We start from the raw sequence: 15,702 nt of genomic DNA, 5'->3' as shown, positions 1-15,702 counted from the left end.
ATTCAGCGTTAAACATGACCTGCTGTCCATTCTTAAGTGTTCTGATGTCCATATGGCCTGATCTGTTTCTATCCATTATATTTAATATAAAAAAGTACACTCCCCTGACTGGAGCTGTAAAGACACCTGTAAGACTGCTGTAGGCCTGTCCAACATTTGTAACAACATTACTGAACACCAAGTTCATCCAAGTATTCCCAGCCTGTATGTGTCCTGAGTTAGTCAGGCCTGCAGAGAACGCCACTTGGGGTTCGTTTGTGATCTTCTCTTCCAGGTTGACCATGTCAATCTCAGTGGCTGCCAGTCTGATCTTCAGTGCCATCAACTCTGCCTTGTGTGCTGTCCTTGCCATCTTCAGGTCTTTTACTTCAGCCTCACTGGCAGACAGCCGTGCCTCTTGTGCTTGCTTCATTCACCATTTCCAGAGCCTCCACCTTAGTCTCACTGACCACCAGTCTCACTTTAATAGCCGCATTTTCCATCTTCATGTTGGTCATTTCAGCCTTCACAGCTGTCAGCTCTGTCGTCAGAGTCCCCACCTTAGTCTCACTGGCCACCAGTCTTTCCTTCACTGCTGCATTTTCAGCCTCCATTTTCTTCAGCTCATCCTGAGTGGATTTCAGAATGAGTCTGTGCTCTGTCACAATCTCTCAGAGTTCCCTCAGCTCAGCAAAGATGTCAACCTGGGTAGAGACAGCAGCAGCAGCCTCAGTGCTCCGGCTCCCTGTCTGAACCTTAGTCTGGGTGTTCTGAGTTTGAGCTCCACTCATGGAAGACAGCAGCACCAGTAGTGTGATGGCAGCCCTCATCATAGCAACAGTGCAGTGTCTCTTACTTGCAGCAGCAGCTGTGGTGTCGTATTACAAACCAACAGCAGTGTTTTTTAATAGCTGTAGAAGTGTGACTGCTCCAGTCCTGAGACAGCCTGTTATATCTGCAGCCATGGCCCATTATGCAATCACTTTTAGCTGCAATGAAGCCGATGGCCACTGTTTTTTTTGGCTCATTTTTTATTCAGATAATGTTCTTCTGTGTTTTTAACAGCTGTGGGTGTCGTGGGAAACATGTCAGCCGTCCTGAAGGGCACAGGGCTGGGGCAGTGTGTCCTTTTTTTACCTTACGTTGCCTAACGGGGCAGACAGATCATTCAAAACGGGTGCAATTTGGTGGGTAAAGGTAGATATTGGTTGAATTTAGTGACTTTACTTTTTGCTTTGTTGTTGCGGGGACTCAAAATATACTGTACCATAGAATTCCAGGTAGGAGATAGAGGGTAAAAGACTGTTTGAATGTGAAAGTGAATCTTATATCAGCTCAGCGCATGGATGTTATTGCCCAATTCAAGTCAAGTCAAGTGTACTTAATTGTCAAAAATCTATGTAACAGGGTTAGCACAGTAGTTTGAAATTGCGTTTGACCAGTCTCCAATGTGCAGTTTAACTAAAATAATTGAAATAAGACATTGACAATAATCTCTCTCACACACACACATACACACATTCCTTGCACCCTAACATGCTGCACATGCCTAACAGCTCCATTCACCTCACATTGGACACATTATGACTTTGACTGACTTTAACTTTGATTGCCATCGGTTAGTTCACCATCTGTTGTCTAATTGGAATGAATGAAGGCATTTGTTTAGGCCCTAAACTATGGGGAAACAAGCTGTGCGATTGCACTTGCTGTCCTGTACATATTTGTAGCATGGCACCGTATATTAAGGAAGATTGATGTGTGCATGTCTGTCAGTTGTCACGAAACAAAGTCTGCGACACCAGTGTGCTCCCACAAAGAGTTTTTAATCATACATGAAATATGAAAACACCTATTGGACTGGGACTCATTAGTTTAGTTTAGTTTAGTTTATTGCTTATTTGACAGGGACCATGTACAAGACCAGAATGGAGCTAAAAACAAACACAAATTAAAAACATAGACAATACATGCAGTACTGTTGCCACTACAAGTCACAAATTAGAACAGCAACAGCATACTAAAACATAAAAAACATGTACAATCACATTATCACAACAAGGCAATACATTACACACATAATGATGCACATGCCATATGGCAGTGCTTACTGTAACAAAGCACAATGATCAGTGGTCACATTTTTGATTAGCCTTAAGCCATATTTTAGTGATAATTTAAACTGGTTAAAGCTCACACTGTCCCTGATATAAACTGGAATTGCCTTCCATTTTTCAATTGCACTAACAGAAAAGGCCGATTGACCAAAAGAAGTCATGGTATGTACTACAGTACAGACTAAGGCTTCAATGCTTTGTTGTACATAATATCACTTAATAGCAGAGGTTTAAAAAAGTCTTGTAAAAATAGCAGAGTAAAAGAGGTGTTACTTAATAGCAGAGGTGTCAAAAAAATCCTGCTACACAGTCCTTCTAATTCAGGTGACTCCAATGAGTAACTGGTCTACATATACTCTGCACCAGTTCTTGTCTCATGATCAGCTAATTCTGAAGTGGTTGGATCACATTTGTGACAGGTGTTTTAGGTATTTTTTCCAGTGACAATGTAGTCTATTTATCCTCATTAGTGACAGTGGCGTAAGAACTATGTAATATCGTAGTAATGTAGAACTTGCGTATACAACAAATTTACTAATACTGAAACCTTTGACACTGTTTAATAGTGGGAAATCAGTGCCATCAAACACCATTTTTTGTTACATACTTCATTTACTGCCTCTTAAAGGTACACTGTGTAAGATTTTTAGTTGTTTATTTCCAGAAGCCATGCTACACATTCACTGATGTTACCTTTTTCATGAATACTTACCACCACCATCAAATTCAAAGTATTCATTATGACTGGAAAAATTGCACTTTTCATACATGAAAACGGGGATCTTTTCCATCGTCTGCCATTTTGAATTTCCAGAAATCATTTCGTCATTTTTAGTTGCAAAAATGACTTGGGCCATACTAGAAAATATTAGTTTATTACGTAAAATTTCATGAAAAGATCAAATTTTGCAATAGGAAACCCAGTTTCAATGAGCAGCATAGTTCCAGAACCTTTTTGACCATCCTGCACAGTGTACCTTTTAAAAGTCATTATGAAGAGTCACCATGCACTTCTAAGAACACTTCCTCAATACAAGTTTTGAGTCTCTTCCTAATAATGACAGTATCGAGAGAGTCACGAAAAGTATCGAGAGAGTCAGCCAGCTGGGCTCTGTAGTGTCTCTGAGTGAATGAATGAGTGAATGAATTTATGAATGAAAGCTTTACTGTATTTGCCCAAGGTGTATTTACCTTGGGATTAAAGGCCAAAACAATATAGAACAATTCAACACTTAGACACTTAACAGGCCCATACAATTATACTTAGGGTGACAGCTCATTTAAGAACACACAGTACTGATACAAAGTGAACGGGTGCATAGTGCTTCAGGTTGTTGTCTCACTTTATGAGTCCGCCGTGTTTAACAACTGTTTGCTCCACAGGTTGAACTTCACACTGCGGCACATGGAGGTGACATGCGAGGCCTACGATCACTTCCGCCACTGCCTGGATGAGCTGTCCAACATGGAGGACGGCAGGATACAGTACGAGGTCGAGCGGGTCCCCAGCCAGTCCATCCCCCAGTTCTTCCAGTACGAAAGGGTCCAGTATCTGGTGAGTGTGTGAGTGATCGAGTGAGCTATTGAAACATTACGAGTTACCAGTTACAAGTTCACCAGACGCCGTCGGAACCACAGGACTTCAAGATTTTTGTGTTGTTTATTTCTCTGTCTTTCTGCCTATTTGTTAGTGAAGATGTTGTCGCATCTTTTTGGAGCTATATAGTACACTACTTGTCAACATTTTGTCCCTTACAGTTCACTAGCCCTGTTAAGTGTCTGGAGGTCGAACCCAAAATATTCTGTGGCGGTTCAAAGATTGTCAATAAAATTGGTGGCACTGGCTGGCGTTCAAGCAATACAATTCCAAACAAAGTCTGGCACTCTATGTTTTGAGAGCCACTGCGTTATTGTGGCTCCACAGTGGAGAGAGGTGGAGAGTTCCAGAGGAAATAAGTAGGAAGGTGAGATGGATGAGGTAGGGCTTGGAAATGTGGCAGTCCGGACCCAAACCAGGGAATCCATGAGTAATGTTATCCATTAATATTATCTGATCCTCCAAACACCGAGTACCACAATATCCTCTGGTGAGTGAGTATTAAACAACAATAGAAGCAGATGGCAGCCAAAACGAAAGGTGTCTGCCTGCCTTCCTCCTCAAGATTGTGTAGTACAGGTGGTATGTTCCCTGAAAGGGTGGCACAACAAATTGAGAGGTGGCCAGGATTGTCCACATCGCAATATTTCAGAAATTACATGTTCAGACACCCTAGAGATAACTGTTTTCATTACACACGTTATTGCAGACAAGCAATACAAAACTCCAGCATAGTCTCGAGTGCTGGTCTCACAATCATTTTTTTACATTATCTTATCTTATAAGTGTTCAGTGGGGAGACCACCCCCTGCAGCACTGAGTAGATCAATGACCTGTGTCATACTGTACCCACTGTTGTTCTTTGATGGCCATTGACAGGGGGGTTGAGTAATTGTTTTTTTCTCTAATTGTAAATATTTATTTGCTTTACCGAACAAGGACTGAACAAGGACAGAAACTGATTAATCCCTTTTGAATAACCCTCAATGAGCCCATTTATATGGCCGCAATAGCTGGGTTATTGAAATAAACAGGTTATTGGAGTAAACGGTTTATTGCTGTTTATTTGCAGTCCGTCGGTTGCCTGTGTTCTACTAAAGTGTGTGACGCGAAGTAAGAATTTAAGGTTTGTGATTGGCTACTTATCCTTCTAGAATGTCAATAACCTGATCATAACCCGATTATGCTGGATACATGACACGAGAGATCAGTTTATTAGTCAAAATCCTACCTGTGCGAATCGGATTTCTCATGAACGGACAAGGGCAATAAACCGATTATGAAAACTGTTTATTCAGTTTACATGAGCGCTTGAATAAACCGGCAACTCCAAAAACCTGATCATAAACGGTTTATTGATGCGCATATAAACGGGCTCAATGAGGGATTGGAGGTAGTTGTCACAGAGTCACAAAACAAGTTTAGTAGCTCTATACAATTCTCTACAATTTGTGTCTTCACAACATTATTTGCACCCTGCACCTTTAAGTGGATTCGGCAGAGCTCTGACCCATTCATATTCTGGTATAGATTATTATCGGTGAAGTGCCATTAGGCAGCCAGACACTAATTGACTTGGGCAAATGTTTGTGCGTGCTGATGAAACAAACCCCTCACAGAGTCCCACAACATTCTCATTGGTATTCTATTCTGCACCTGCCAACATGCATGCCAACTGCCACTGTTGATGGCTGCACACACTGTAGCACCAGTGACACCAAGGTCTACCAACGTCTCAAAAACCTTACAGCAAGTCTGGCCTGGGAGGGAGACACGCTGCCAAGTGGTCTAAAAACATTACGTTATTACCTTACATTACACTTAACTGACACTTTTGGTGACTTAAAATTATTTTACAGGGCATTGGTTACAGACCCAGCATCCTTCCCCCTTCACCCACTATTATTGGGCCATTACACTAAACTACATTACACTTAGCAGACACTTTCACATAAAACAACTTGAAATTATTTAGTTACAGATTATTGGTTACAGTCTCTGGTCCGATGTGTGCTGAGATGCCTAGCTGGATGGAGGTGAAGGAGAACCACCCATACTCCTCCTCCTAGTATGGGATTTGAAACTGTAAGGCTCTGATCCCGTTCAAGACCTGCTCCCAAACTGTAAAGTGAATGATGCATTTTTGACATGATAGTGAAGGTTATGACAGGAAGTGAGTGGGGAGAGAGAGATGGGGAAGAGTTGGGACCCGGACCTGGGCCGGGAATCAAACCTGGGTCAGCCACATAGCAAACGAGTGCCCTACCATTTACGCCACGGTAGGGCCACAGGGTAACTTTTTGAACCATGTCGTCAGGCAACTACATGACTGGCTGCTAATTTTCTAATGGAATGATTCAAAATTAAAAATGTTGTCTGCTGCTGATCCAAGTTCTTGTTATGAAAGTGTTCTCCTCTTATTCTATCATATTGTATTTTAGTGTATCTTATTGTATTGTAGAGCCGAGGCCCCCTGGAGTGGACTGTGTGTTTCCCCATATCATTCCCTCTCTGTCTGTGTCCGTGTGCATGAATGTTGTTTCCCACTGTTTCATGTGTCTTCTAGAATTCTGTGTGCCAATGAGTTTTGGGGTGGGCTTTGATTGGGGGAAGGTGTCCGGGCGGGAATAATTAAGGGATTGGATAGGACGGGTATTAATAAGGGTGGGGTTATCGATAGGATTCAATAACATTCAGTAACTTTTCATCACAGCTGAGGAGAATTAAATGGAGGGCAGACATGTAAAAGTGTCGTGGGGAGTTTGGTTTAGTGATTACCGGTAGTATAGTTTTCTTCTTTTCTTTAGGGGCACCTCCTTTTGCCCACGTTTTAGACTGTGAGAGACCAGGGACTAAACAAAAAAGATAAATTGAATTCGCTGCCTCCGTCATCCTTTGGAAGTGGCTACTCCTCAACACTACAGTATTGTAAACTTTGCTGAAAGAGTTGCCCAGTGCACCTTCTCCTTTTCACCAGAGTTACCCGTTACTGAACATTCCACTTATGATAAGAGAGGAATGGTGAGATTCTTCTCTGGGTCTGCAACCTTCTTTCATGGCCTTGGAGATCTTCTTGCATACAGACAGTTTTGTAATATTTTCACAAGGCCACCTTGGTGCCTCTTGTATTCCTATTAATGTTCCCTTATTATGATTCTCTCTCTCTCTCTCTCTCTCTCTCTCTCTCTCTCTCTCTCTCTCTCTCTCTCTCTAGGAATTGTGGAGGGTGACTGCCATTCAGAAATGACATCTGTGACCTCCGCTGACAACTGTGACATGGCATTCTCTCGTGTCATCCAATGCAAATGGCTCATCTTGCTGTGAGGTGCATTTGAACTGAGTCATTTGAATACTATTTGAAGGGCAGAAGAACACAACACACGATTGCAGATTCCCTTCACAGCAGTCAATTGCAGGTGTTTGACTGTCTTCTCCTAACCCCTCTCTGCAATCAGTGATTCACAGAGAAACAGAGAAAAACTTGCTACAAATGTGATCCAACCAGGTCTGAAGACGCGTTGAACTCTCAAGGCGGGCAGATGGGCTGCTCAGTGAGGTCCCTGTGTGTTGTCCACCTCACCCCAGTCCATTTGAATGTTTTTCATGCTACCGCAGGATTTCTGGTCTGCTGGTTCCTGTTAGGCTGCCCATAGCACTGAATGATTTAGCACTGCACTAGCAACTGCTACCCAAATACAGCCGTAAAGTCGCCCTTGTAATTGTGGATAATAGGGTGGATATGTGGTCTCGTATTTACTTCCTGGACCCAGGATTTACACCAAAGATTTTGAATATGGTTCAAAGTAAAGGAGGGTCCCGAGGCAACTCTGCTGTTGAGGTTTTATTTTTGCCACACGCACCGACGCTTTTTGACTCGTACAGGAGTGTTTTTCTTGAAAAAGACTCCTGCGTGAGTCGAAGCGCATCAGTGTCTTGAAAAAGACTCCTGCTCGACTCGCAATGCGTCGGTGCGTGTGGCAAAAATTAAAACTCAACAGCAGAGTTGCCTCGGGACCCTCCTTAACTTTGAAATTTAAGATGCCCCTTTTCCCTTGAAGAGTACCTGCACTACACTTGATTGACACCCAAGACAGCGCTCCCCCATATCTCTTTTAAATTTGTTTTAATATCGTAACCAATGCAACAAAGTGGGATGAAGTCTGGTCTCCAAAATGGGAGTGAGTTTCCATTGAACTTCATTCATTCTTCTACTGCCCTAGTCTCCTAAAGCAGTGTTTCCCAACCAGGGGTACGTGTACCACTAGGGGTACGCGAGCACACTGCAGGGGGTACTTGAAAAAAATTAATTTTAACAAACATATGGAGCTTAGTTACATTGGGATGGAGAAAGCGATATAGAACTTGACTTAGGGGGTACTCATGGCACAATGAAAAGGCTTGGGGGTACACAAGACAAAAAAGGTTGGGAAACATTGTGCTAAAAGGGTCATGGCTTTTGGGTCCATCGGTGCAGGACCAGCAAAGTCACATGAAAATAAAGTCCGCACACCAGGCTCCCGTTTCTTTACATTTAATGTGACGTTTCGGGCAGCATGCCCTTCATCAGACCAGGTCACATTAAATGTAAAGAAAAGGGAGCCTGGTGTGCAGACTTTATTTTCTATTTTCACATTCAAAACGTGTGTGCCAAGGGACAACAAGTTTAAGTTAATTCGCCATCATTATTGACCAGAGTGACGACCATGATAAAGGACAGCTGAAGTTGCACATTCATTTTTTCTCTCGTACTACTATTACTCAGATGGGTAGAATTTTATTTAATTTCACAAAGTGACAGTTTGACAATAATTGTGGCTGACCTGTAGTGCTGCATCAGCTCTGCACCTGAAATATGCTGTGTGTGTGTTTTGGGGGGTTGTTGGTGTTATTTACAGTGTTAATCAATTGAAAAAAATTGGTGTGTGTGCTGACTGGCACATTTTATTCATAGTGTTAATTAATTAGAAAAAGATTAATATTTTTAAAATAGTGGTTTTGTGGCTTGAAAAATTAAGTAAACAAACTGTTTGGTACTGTATGTTGTTTATTATGCCCAGTTTTCCATATTTTAGTAGGTCTAATGGTCCAGAACCCAGCACCTAAATACCTATGGCTTTAGGCTAGTACATAATATTGGTGAAAGGGAATTGCTATTTTATACTTATAACTTGAGCAATAGTGTGTCATTTGAGCTGTGAATTGTACGTCCACAAATTGATGCATCCATTGACGTCTTTGGGATTTTTTGTTTGTTTGTTTGAGTGATTTTAGTTTACTTTTGTAATTGTGTATAATAAAAAGAAAACACACAAAACACCTTGAATTGTTTTGTGTTTGATTTACATACAATTGTGACATGGTGTATGCCATTGTATAATGTAGCCTTCATTATGCATTATATCAGAAGGATTTTGAGACCATGGCTGGAGCAGAGATTCTAAGATTACAGAATGAAAATTATTTCATCATTTAAAAAAATCATGGAGTCTACCATGTGATTCCATCATAAGAGTTAACAAGTGATAAAGTGGTCAGCTTGCAGTCCGGATATGCCACTATATTAAGCATTTCAAAAATGAAAACAGTGATGAAGAACACACCTACCAGTTTTCTCAAAACAATAATTCTGGTGTACTCACTTTGGTGAAAAACATCCTTCTGAGGCCAGGACAACAGCAACAGCAGTACATGTTGGCAATAGATTCTATTATCTAATTGGATGTTGCCAATTTTTGGTTGCCTTAAAAAGTTGCCCTGTGAATCACCTAGTTGCCCGTTGCTGGCAACATTGCTCGGCAACATTGCCCAAAAGGAGAGAAGCATCACAGACTGTTACTATATCAACCTGTAGAGGGAGTACGAGCACAGGCACAGCAGCTCCAGTTCTCATACAGTACACATGGCTTTATTGCAGATACTTACAGAAGCAGTTACAAAATCTGTTACCCAACCTCCATCATACAGTTTTATGTCTATCCGATTCCGTTGTTGGGGATTGCATTGAGTTATCAATAAGAAGGCTATACACTTAAATCTCTCAGAACATGTTTTTTTTTTCTTAATCTAAGACAGGATCTCTTGTGAACTGACTTTTGGTCTTAATTAATGATCACAACATCGTCCATGTGATTTATTTTGGGCTGTGTAAGACTGCACCATAGACATAGGCCTACAGTAGCCTAATAAAATGGAATGTCAACCATTCTATACATTCAGATGGAGTATTGGTAATAGTCAAATTCTAACAGTGGAGTGAAACGTCTACAATTCAGCAGGTGGCCAGTGTAATGTCAACTCTAAAGCTGTTATGATTTATGTCTACACAACAATGAGTAGAATTCACTGGAAATGTTACACTGACAAGAAAGTAAAATTAACAAGGCTTATTTGCGTGAGATAAAATGTGGGATCTGCGTTCATTTCAACTCTTTTTTTCTTGTGTTGAATACGTATGGTTCTGTGTTTTATGTCTAGACTATGCGGGACTTATTGAGCTGTAAAGATTTCTGTATCATTTCATCCTTTAACATGAATGGTTGACAACATGCGCTGTGGCTCAGGGAGGCAGGCAGTGTGCCGCACTCTGATTGGCTGGCAGTACGTTGGGTCCAGCAAAGGCCCTCCTTCTGACATAAGGTACTAGGGCTCAGACGATGTGTTAAGATTTCACTCGGAACAGACAGCATTTTGTGTTGTTTACATTCTTCTTGCCCGTCATCATCTTGGCGAAAGGGCCGTGCGTTTCTTCCTTAAACCTCGTCAGTGACAAGTGAGTAGGTGAGTGGTTTGACAAAATGAACGTGCTAGCTTGTTTTTCTCAAACACTACAGTGTAGACAATGTCTCAGCCTGTGCATTGACTTAAGCTCATTGTTGATATGCAATTCGATAAAATAATCAGAATTTTGGTGGCAGACATTTGAAACGCAGCTAAGATCTTTTCAACTTTCGGTTGACACCTCGCAATGCACGAGACTCATGCAATCTGTGATGTCAGCAAGCTCCGCGGCATAGGCTACAATGACGATGCTGAACAATGCACAGCAATTGGCAACACTGTAACTGTAACCGAAGTGCCATGCAAGCGCGGTTGCAATACTTGCTTGCAACTGTATCGTATGCAGAAATGTTTGACTAGTTGGATCCAGTCGGAACCGGTTGGGGTTTGCACGCAGGATGCTGAGGCCACTTTATAGTGGAAGTACTGGTCTGAAACGCCACAGGCCATGATCACTTTCGATATCTGGTGATATTGCATTTGCAAGAAGTTGGTTCCTACATGATTTCAAAGTAGCCTAGTCTAGTTCAAACCAATAGCCAGCCTATGCTTAAACTGTGCATATCGTTTTCATTGCGAGTTACGAATTCTGCTGTAGCAAGTGCTTTGTTATGTGTCCTCCCAAATACGATTCACTTCACAGTAGGACTTTCGTTTAGAAAGTCTGCAAAGTGCTGTTTTATAGACCTAACGAAGAATAGATAAGAAAATACGCAGGTCCTAATGCATGGCTATTGCTCAAGTCCATTGTAGTCTAACCATTCCTTCCCAGTTTCTTGAACAGTTACAGTAGTTGTCATGGAGTGTCTGCTATATGTGCTGTGTCCAGGTCGTCTTTGAAGTGGTGTTTTTGCAGTGATTGACTAGTCACCCAGTGCAATTGCTGTTGTAGGCCTACTAAACCTGCCCTTGTGAGAAATATGTTTGAATAGGGGCCTACTGTATTATTACTATTGTATTATTATGTTCTAGCCTACATAGTCTTACTGCAGTTTTATGTGAGTGCAGTTTTTTGGACACAACATAATTTAGGCCTAAGCCTAGCATACAATATTTTGGACACAAGTCTTAACGTAGGCTAACTGAAAATCAGCATTAGAAGCTCACTATTAGAGGGTTGCATATAAAATATAAAACTTCTTGGAACAACTTTTTGACATTCACTTAGACTTAATCTGCACCACGACTGTAGGGGTTTACCTACATAGGCTACTTTTGAGTCACAATCCTTCTCAGGTGCTCGTTTGTCCTCACAGAATAGAATAGAATAGAATGACTTTTACTGTCTGTGCTGCCATGTACAAGAGATTGGCAGTGACGTTACAAGGTGGCTAGTCTGGCTACAGCACTGCAAGCTTATATTTTGTCCTTCACGTGTGGCAGTAGCACGTGCCCATAGATACACTATATTTCCAAACATTAGATGTTCAAGCACGTTGTCATCATTCAGAGAAGCATGTAGAGGGTTTAGTCAGGGATCAAAGTCCCTTGGTTTAGTGTTCAGTGCTCAATAATGACTTGACCATGTAAAGATATAGTGTCAAATTAATTGTGTAGTATGAGGCAATTTAGAAACAGACTATGACCATCTACAATACATGCACTACACACTTTGCTTAATGCCACTTTGTGACTGCTTCTTAGTGCACCCTTGTTTATTGAAGTAGTTAATGTGTAAAAGGTTTGGCAAATGACACGGTACAAGTGAAACAACCTGCAATTCATAGTCATAAACTAGTGCTGCTGTCTCAACCTTGGGCTGAAGTGTGTTGAACCGGTCCTTGCAGCCATGCAAATTTCCTGTGACCACAGTGTGTCCTCTTTGTGACCTGACCTTGTGGAAACTGAGCAACATCTGCTGAGGTCATCTGCTGGAGTTGGCAGTGGTGCAGATTAGAAGTGAAAATATCTGTGAAGAGACATAAAACTCACTTGGTCAAAAACGTTTCGACAGTTTGTTTTGTCTCTTCATTGGACTGTAATTAACCCCTTTGCACAGAGCCTCTGGTAGAACGTGCTTGTCTCCAAAATTATAATGACCAAGTACTTGCTCTAAGTAATTTCAAACCAACGTTGTTATGATGTAAGTTGAGTCTTTTCAGTTAAGAGAGAATAGGTCCTCCGGCAGACCCGTCACTAAGAGGTTACTGTTCTTGAACCAAGGTGTGTGTTTATGATCTGTAAGTTGGACTTTATGTGTGCCCCTCTCCCATTCTAGTGCTTGAAGATCTCAACATCTCTAATGTCTAGATAGCTAGATAGATAGCACTACTGTCTGTGTTTTTGTCGTAGTTCAACTGTAAAAGTTTTCCTTAAACCGTTAAGACGTAGCATTATAAATTTGCTGTTACCAGAATGGCAATGACCAAGTCGTAGTGCATTACTAAAGGCCCTGTGTTATGTCATAGTGACAAATTATCATTACAGCGTGCCACTGGAGGCACGGCGTGCATTAAGGGGCTACCGCTCTCTGCTATGAGTGTGTACAATGTTTTTTTTCCCCCAAGTCTGCAGGTGGTTTAGGTCTATTAAATGTCCAAGCTAAAGATGGTGGTGATGGTGTGCAGGGGGTAGGCCTGTGTATAATAGAATTGTCACCTCCCTGTGGTTACCTTGGCAACTGTAGGCCAATATTTATCTGATTTCATAAGGCCTACCATCAACCTCTTTGGACGTGTGTCGCTGTTGTTATGACGGCAGATTAGGGGGTGCTCGTTGGCTAAGCATGAGTAGAACAATCTACTGTCTTGCCATGAATGTCAATCACTGGTTGAAGTATTATGTAAAAGCACAATAGACAGGAAAGGATTCAGTTTAGCCTGTTCCATTTTCAAACTACATGCAGCCATCTCCCTCATCATCAGCAACACAGTCAGTGCCATAGCACCCTGCACTGCCAATGTACGGTAGTACAGATCTGGTAGTAGCAGATAATGTTCCCTGTAGATCCTTGAATGGATTGGTCCGACTACTACAGAGTGAAATCTTCTGCATTGATGAGCTAATCGTGGTGTACTAGAACAGCATTAGTGTTAGTGATGTTGATGACCTTCTTACTCATTGATGAGCTGAAGGCTGAACAATGCTGTGTGCACTCTGGTGTGCATTCATTGAAATTGTTCAAGGCAAATGTCTTCACCTAATAGCGTGACATAATGCTACGCGCTTCATTCCCATCGAAACCACATGTGCAGTTATGCAGTGCTAATGGGCAGTAATCAGTTGATGTATGATGCTCGCAAAGAACAATTCAGCAATATGTCTAGATTCATTGTAGTGAATAGAGTAGCTGCGTAGCTTTGTGTTTTCTTTGGTTTTCTGAGTTGTAAATCAAGCCATTCTTAAATGGGAGTACATGACAAAATGGCTTGATATTAACGGCAGGGCCAGACAGAAGCAGCACAATAAGTCCAAGCTCAAAGCCACACAGATGAGATGAACAGTCTCTTGTGTTTGTTAAATGTGAAAACCCATTATCTATTAATCAAACCTTTTCACGTGTTAGTGTCATGGAGACCTAAACATGCGCCAAGCTATCCAATATGCCAGAATGATCGAAGTCCATGTGTGTGCACGGTAGTGTAGGTGCAGTGGCGGAACAATTGCACACAGGGCTCCAGGGCAAAACACTAATAAGGCCCCCCATACAGACCGCCAAGGTCATAATAGGGCCCCCAACACCAATGCAGAAGGGCCCTGGGCCCAGGGGCAAATGCCTTGCTTGCCCTGTCTATAGCTCCACCCCTGTGTAGGTGATGCAACATCAGCTTCGTTGCTATAGTCTTTGCACAGCCAGCCTCTCTTTCCCACATTTGGCGTCTTTGAATGGCTTTAATGCGGGCAAGCCTCTGGCTCGGAAGCTCCTTTGAAGCAGGCTTGCCCTCATACAATGAGGGGTAGTGGCTGGCAAACATGTTGCGTAATGCCCAAGTAGTCTTAATTAGCATTCATATCACTGGCAAAATGACCACACAGCCTGAGGGCTGAGGAGCTGTCCAGTTTTGCACCCTAATGTGTGGTGGGGAAATGCTGGTGGTTACTGGAGTTGTTACAGTTGTACAAGAGAGTAGTTACAGTATTACTGGAGATGGTATCGTTCTATTCTCTCCGGTAGTACTTCAACTACTTTCATCAGGCAATGCTTTGCTTTTGTGTTTGTCTCCAGTATTTTCTTACTTTATTTATTTGGTACTTGATCAAACACTTTTGGATCCATGCGCAACGGCCATTGCACTAGGACTAGTAAGTGGTTTTTAGTAATCAGTGGTAGGGCTGCACAATTAATCGAAAAATAATCAAAATCGTGATAAAATAGTGAAATCGAACTCATGATTTTAATCGTGATTTAATCGTGGCAATAGTGACCTACTTTTCAGAGCGTCCTTGAAGCCAGAACATACTGACAGGCTGGTGTTTCTGGCCAGAAATCTGTCCACTTAAGTTTCATGCTATTGCCTTTAGTTGTGTCATGTTGAGCACCACTGAAGTGATCGTCAGTGTTGTCGTCAGTAACAGGAAATAAGTTAATGAATAATCATGTTCCGCTGAGGGTTGGTGATGGTGGAGGGAGTGGGTATTACCCGGTCTGACTAGTTTGGGAGAATTTTAAGAGAGTCTGTGCTGGGTTGCCCATGCAACTAAGCCCTGTCTGGCTGGAGAAAAACGTGCTAGATTGGCTATGTTGTGCAACACTGAACTAAACAGTGGCACATTGTGTGATGGAGAGAGAGCAGAGGAGCGGGAGAGGAGAGGAGAGGAGAGGAGAGGAGAGGAGAGAGGCAATGCTTTTACTTTTATAACACTTTCAACATTCTGTAACGATTGGGGGAAAGGCAATAAAACGATTTGCCACATTCTTGGTCCAGTGGAGCAAGAAGCAGGTCCTCTGCTGGTTCACATGAGGTGATTTTGCACAGTTAGTCTGTGAAAACTGTGCACGCTGCAACTTCTATTCCCAGAAGACGTTGGCGCGGAGGATTTTAAAGCCATCTTTGCAAACTAAACCATGTCTTTCTTTTGCCATTTTGCAGATGTGTTATGTATGCTGGTGAATCTTAATCGAAAGTGATCACACGTACTGTACTGTACATACTTAGTCGCTATGAAGTGTGTTTTTGATATGATCTTCACAGCCATAGATAAGACGATGGCTAGCTAGACAGTAGAAATGCAGTGTTAATTCAACACTCAGGGAGTACTCTGAGAGCAAGCACTCTTCAGGAGATGTCAAAA

At 42.0% G+C, this 15,702-nt stretch overlaps 2 protein-coding genes across 3 annotated transcripts in view; both read left to right on the top strand.

The window, feature by feature from the left end:
• The window catches only part of mettl22 (methyltransferase 22, Kin17 lysine), a 46,926-nt gene extending 39,259 nt beyond the window's left edge, over nt 1-7,667 (top strand). The window contains exons 10-11 of the mRNA XM_063221315.1: nt 3,480-3,651; nt 6,908-7,667. Of these exons, the coding sequence (XP_063077385.1) occupies nt 3,480-3,651; nt 6,908-6,940 (205 nt within the window). The 3' untranslated portion in view covers nt 6,941-7,667. The remainder of the gene's footprint in view (nt 1-3,479; nt 3,652-6,907) is intronic.
• A 2,644-nt stretch (nt 7,668-10,311) lies between these two features.
• The window catches only part of abat (4-aminobutyrate aminotransferase), a 51,927-nt gene continuing 46,536 nt past the window's right edge, over nt 10,312-15,702 (top strand). Inside the window, exon 1 of one of the 2 annotated variants that reach the window (XM_063221296.1) lies at nt 10,312-10,462. The gene's annotated coding sequence lies outside the window, so the exon portion shown is untranslated. Of the gene's footprint in view, nt 10,471-15,702 lie in introns of both variants that reach the window. The other variant, XM_063221288.1, reaches the window with a different exon arrangement.

The sequence above is a fragment of the Engraulis encrasicolus genome, chromosome 2, assembly GCF_034702125.1.
Source record: "Engraulis encrasicolus isolate BLACKSEA-1 chromosome 2, IST_EnEncr_1.0, whole genome shotgun sequence".
NCBI classification, from domain to species: domain Eukaryota; kingdom Metazoa; phylum Chordata; class Actinopteri; order Clupeiformes; family Engraulidae; genus Engraulis; species Engraulis encrasicolus.
The sequence above is the reverse complement of the archived record's forward strand: the minus strand, read 5'-3'. Positions and strand labels throughout refer to the sequence as shown.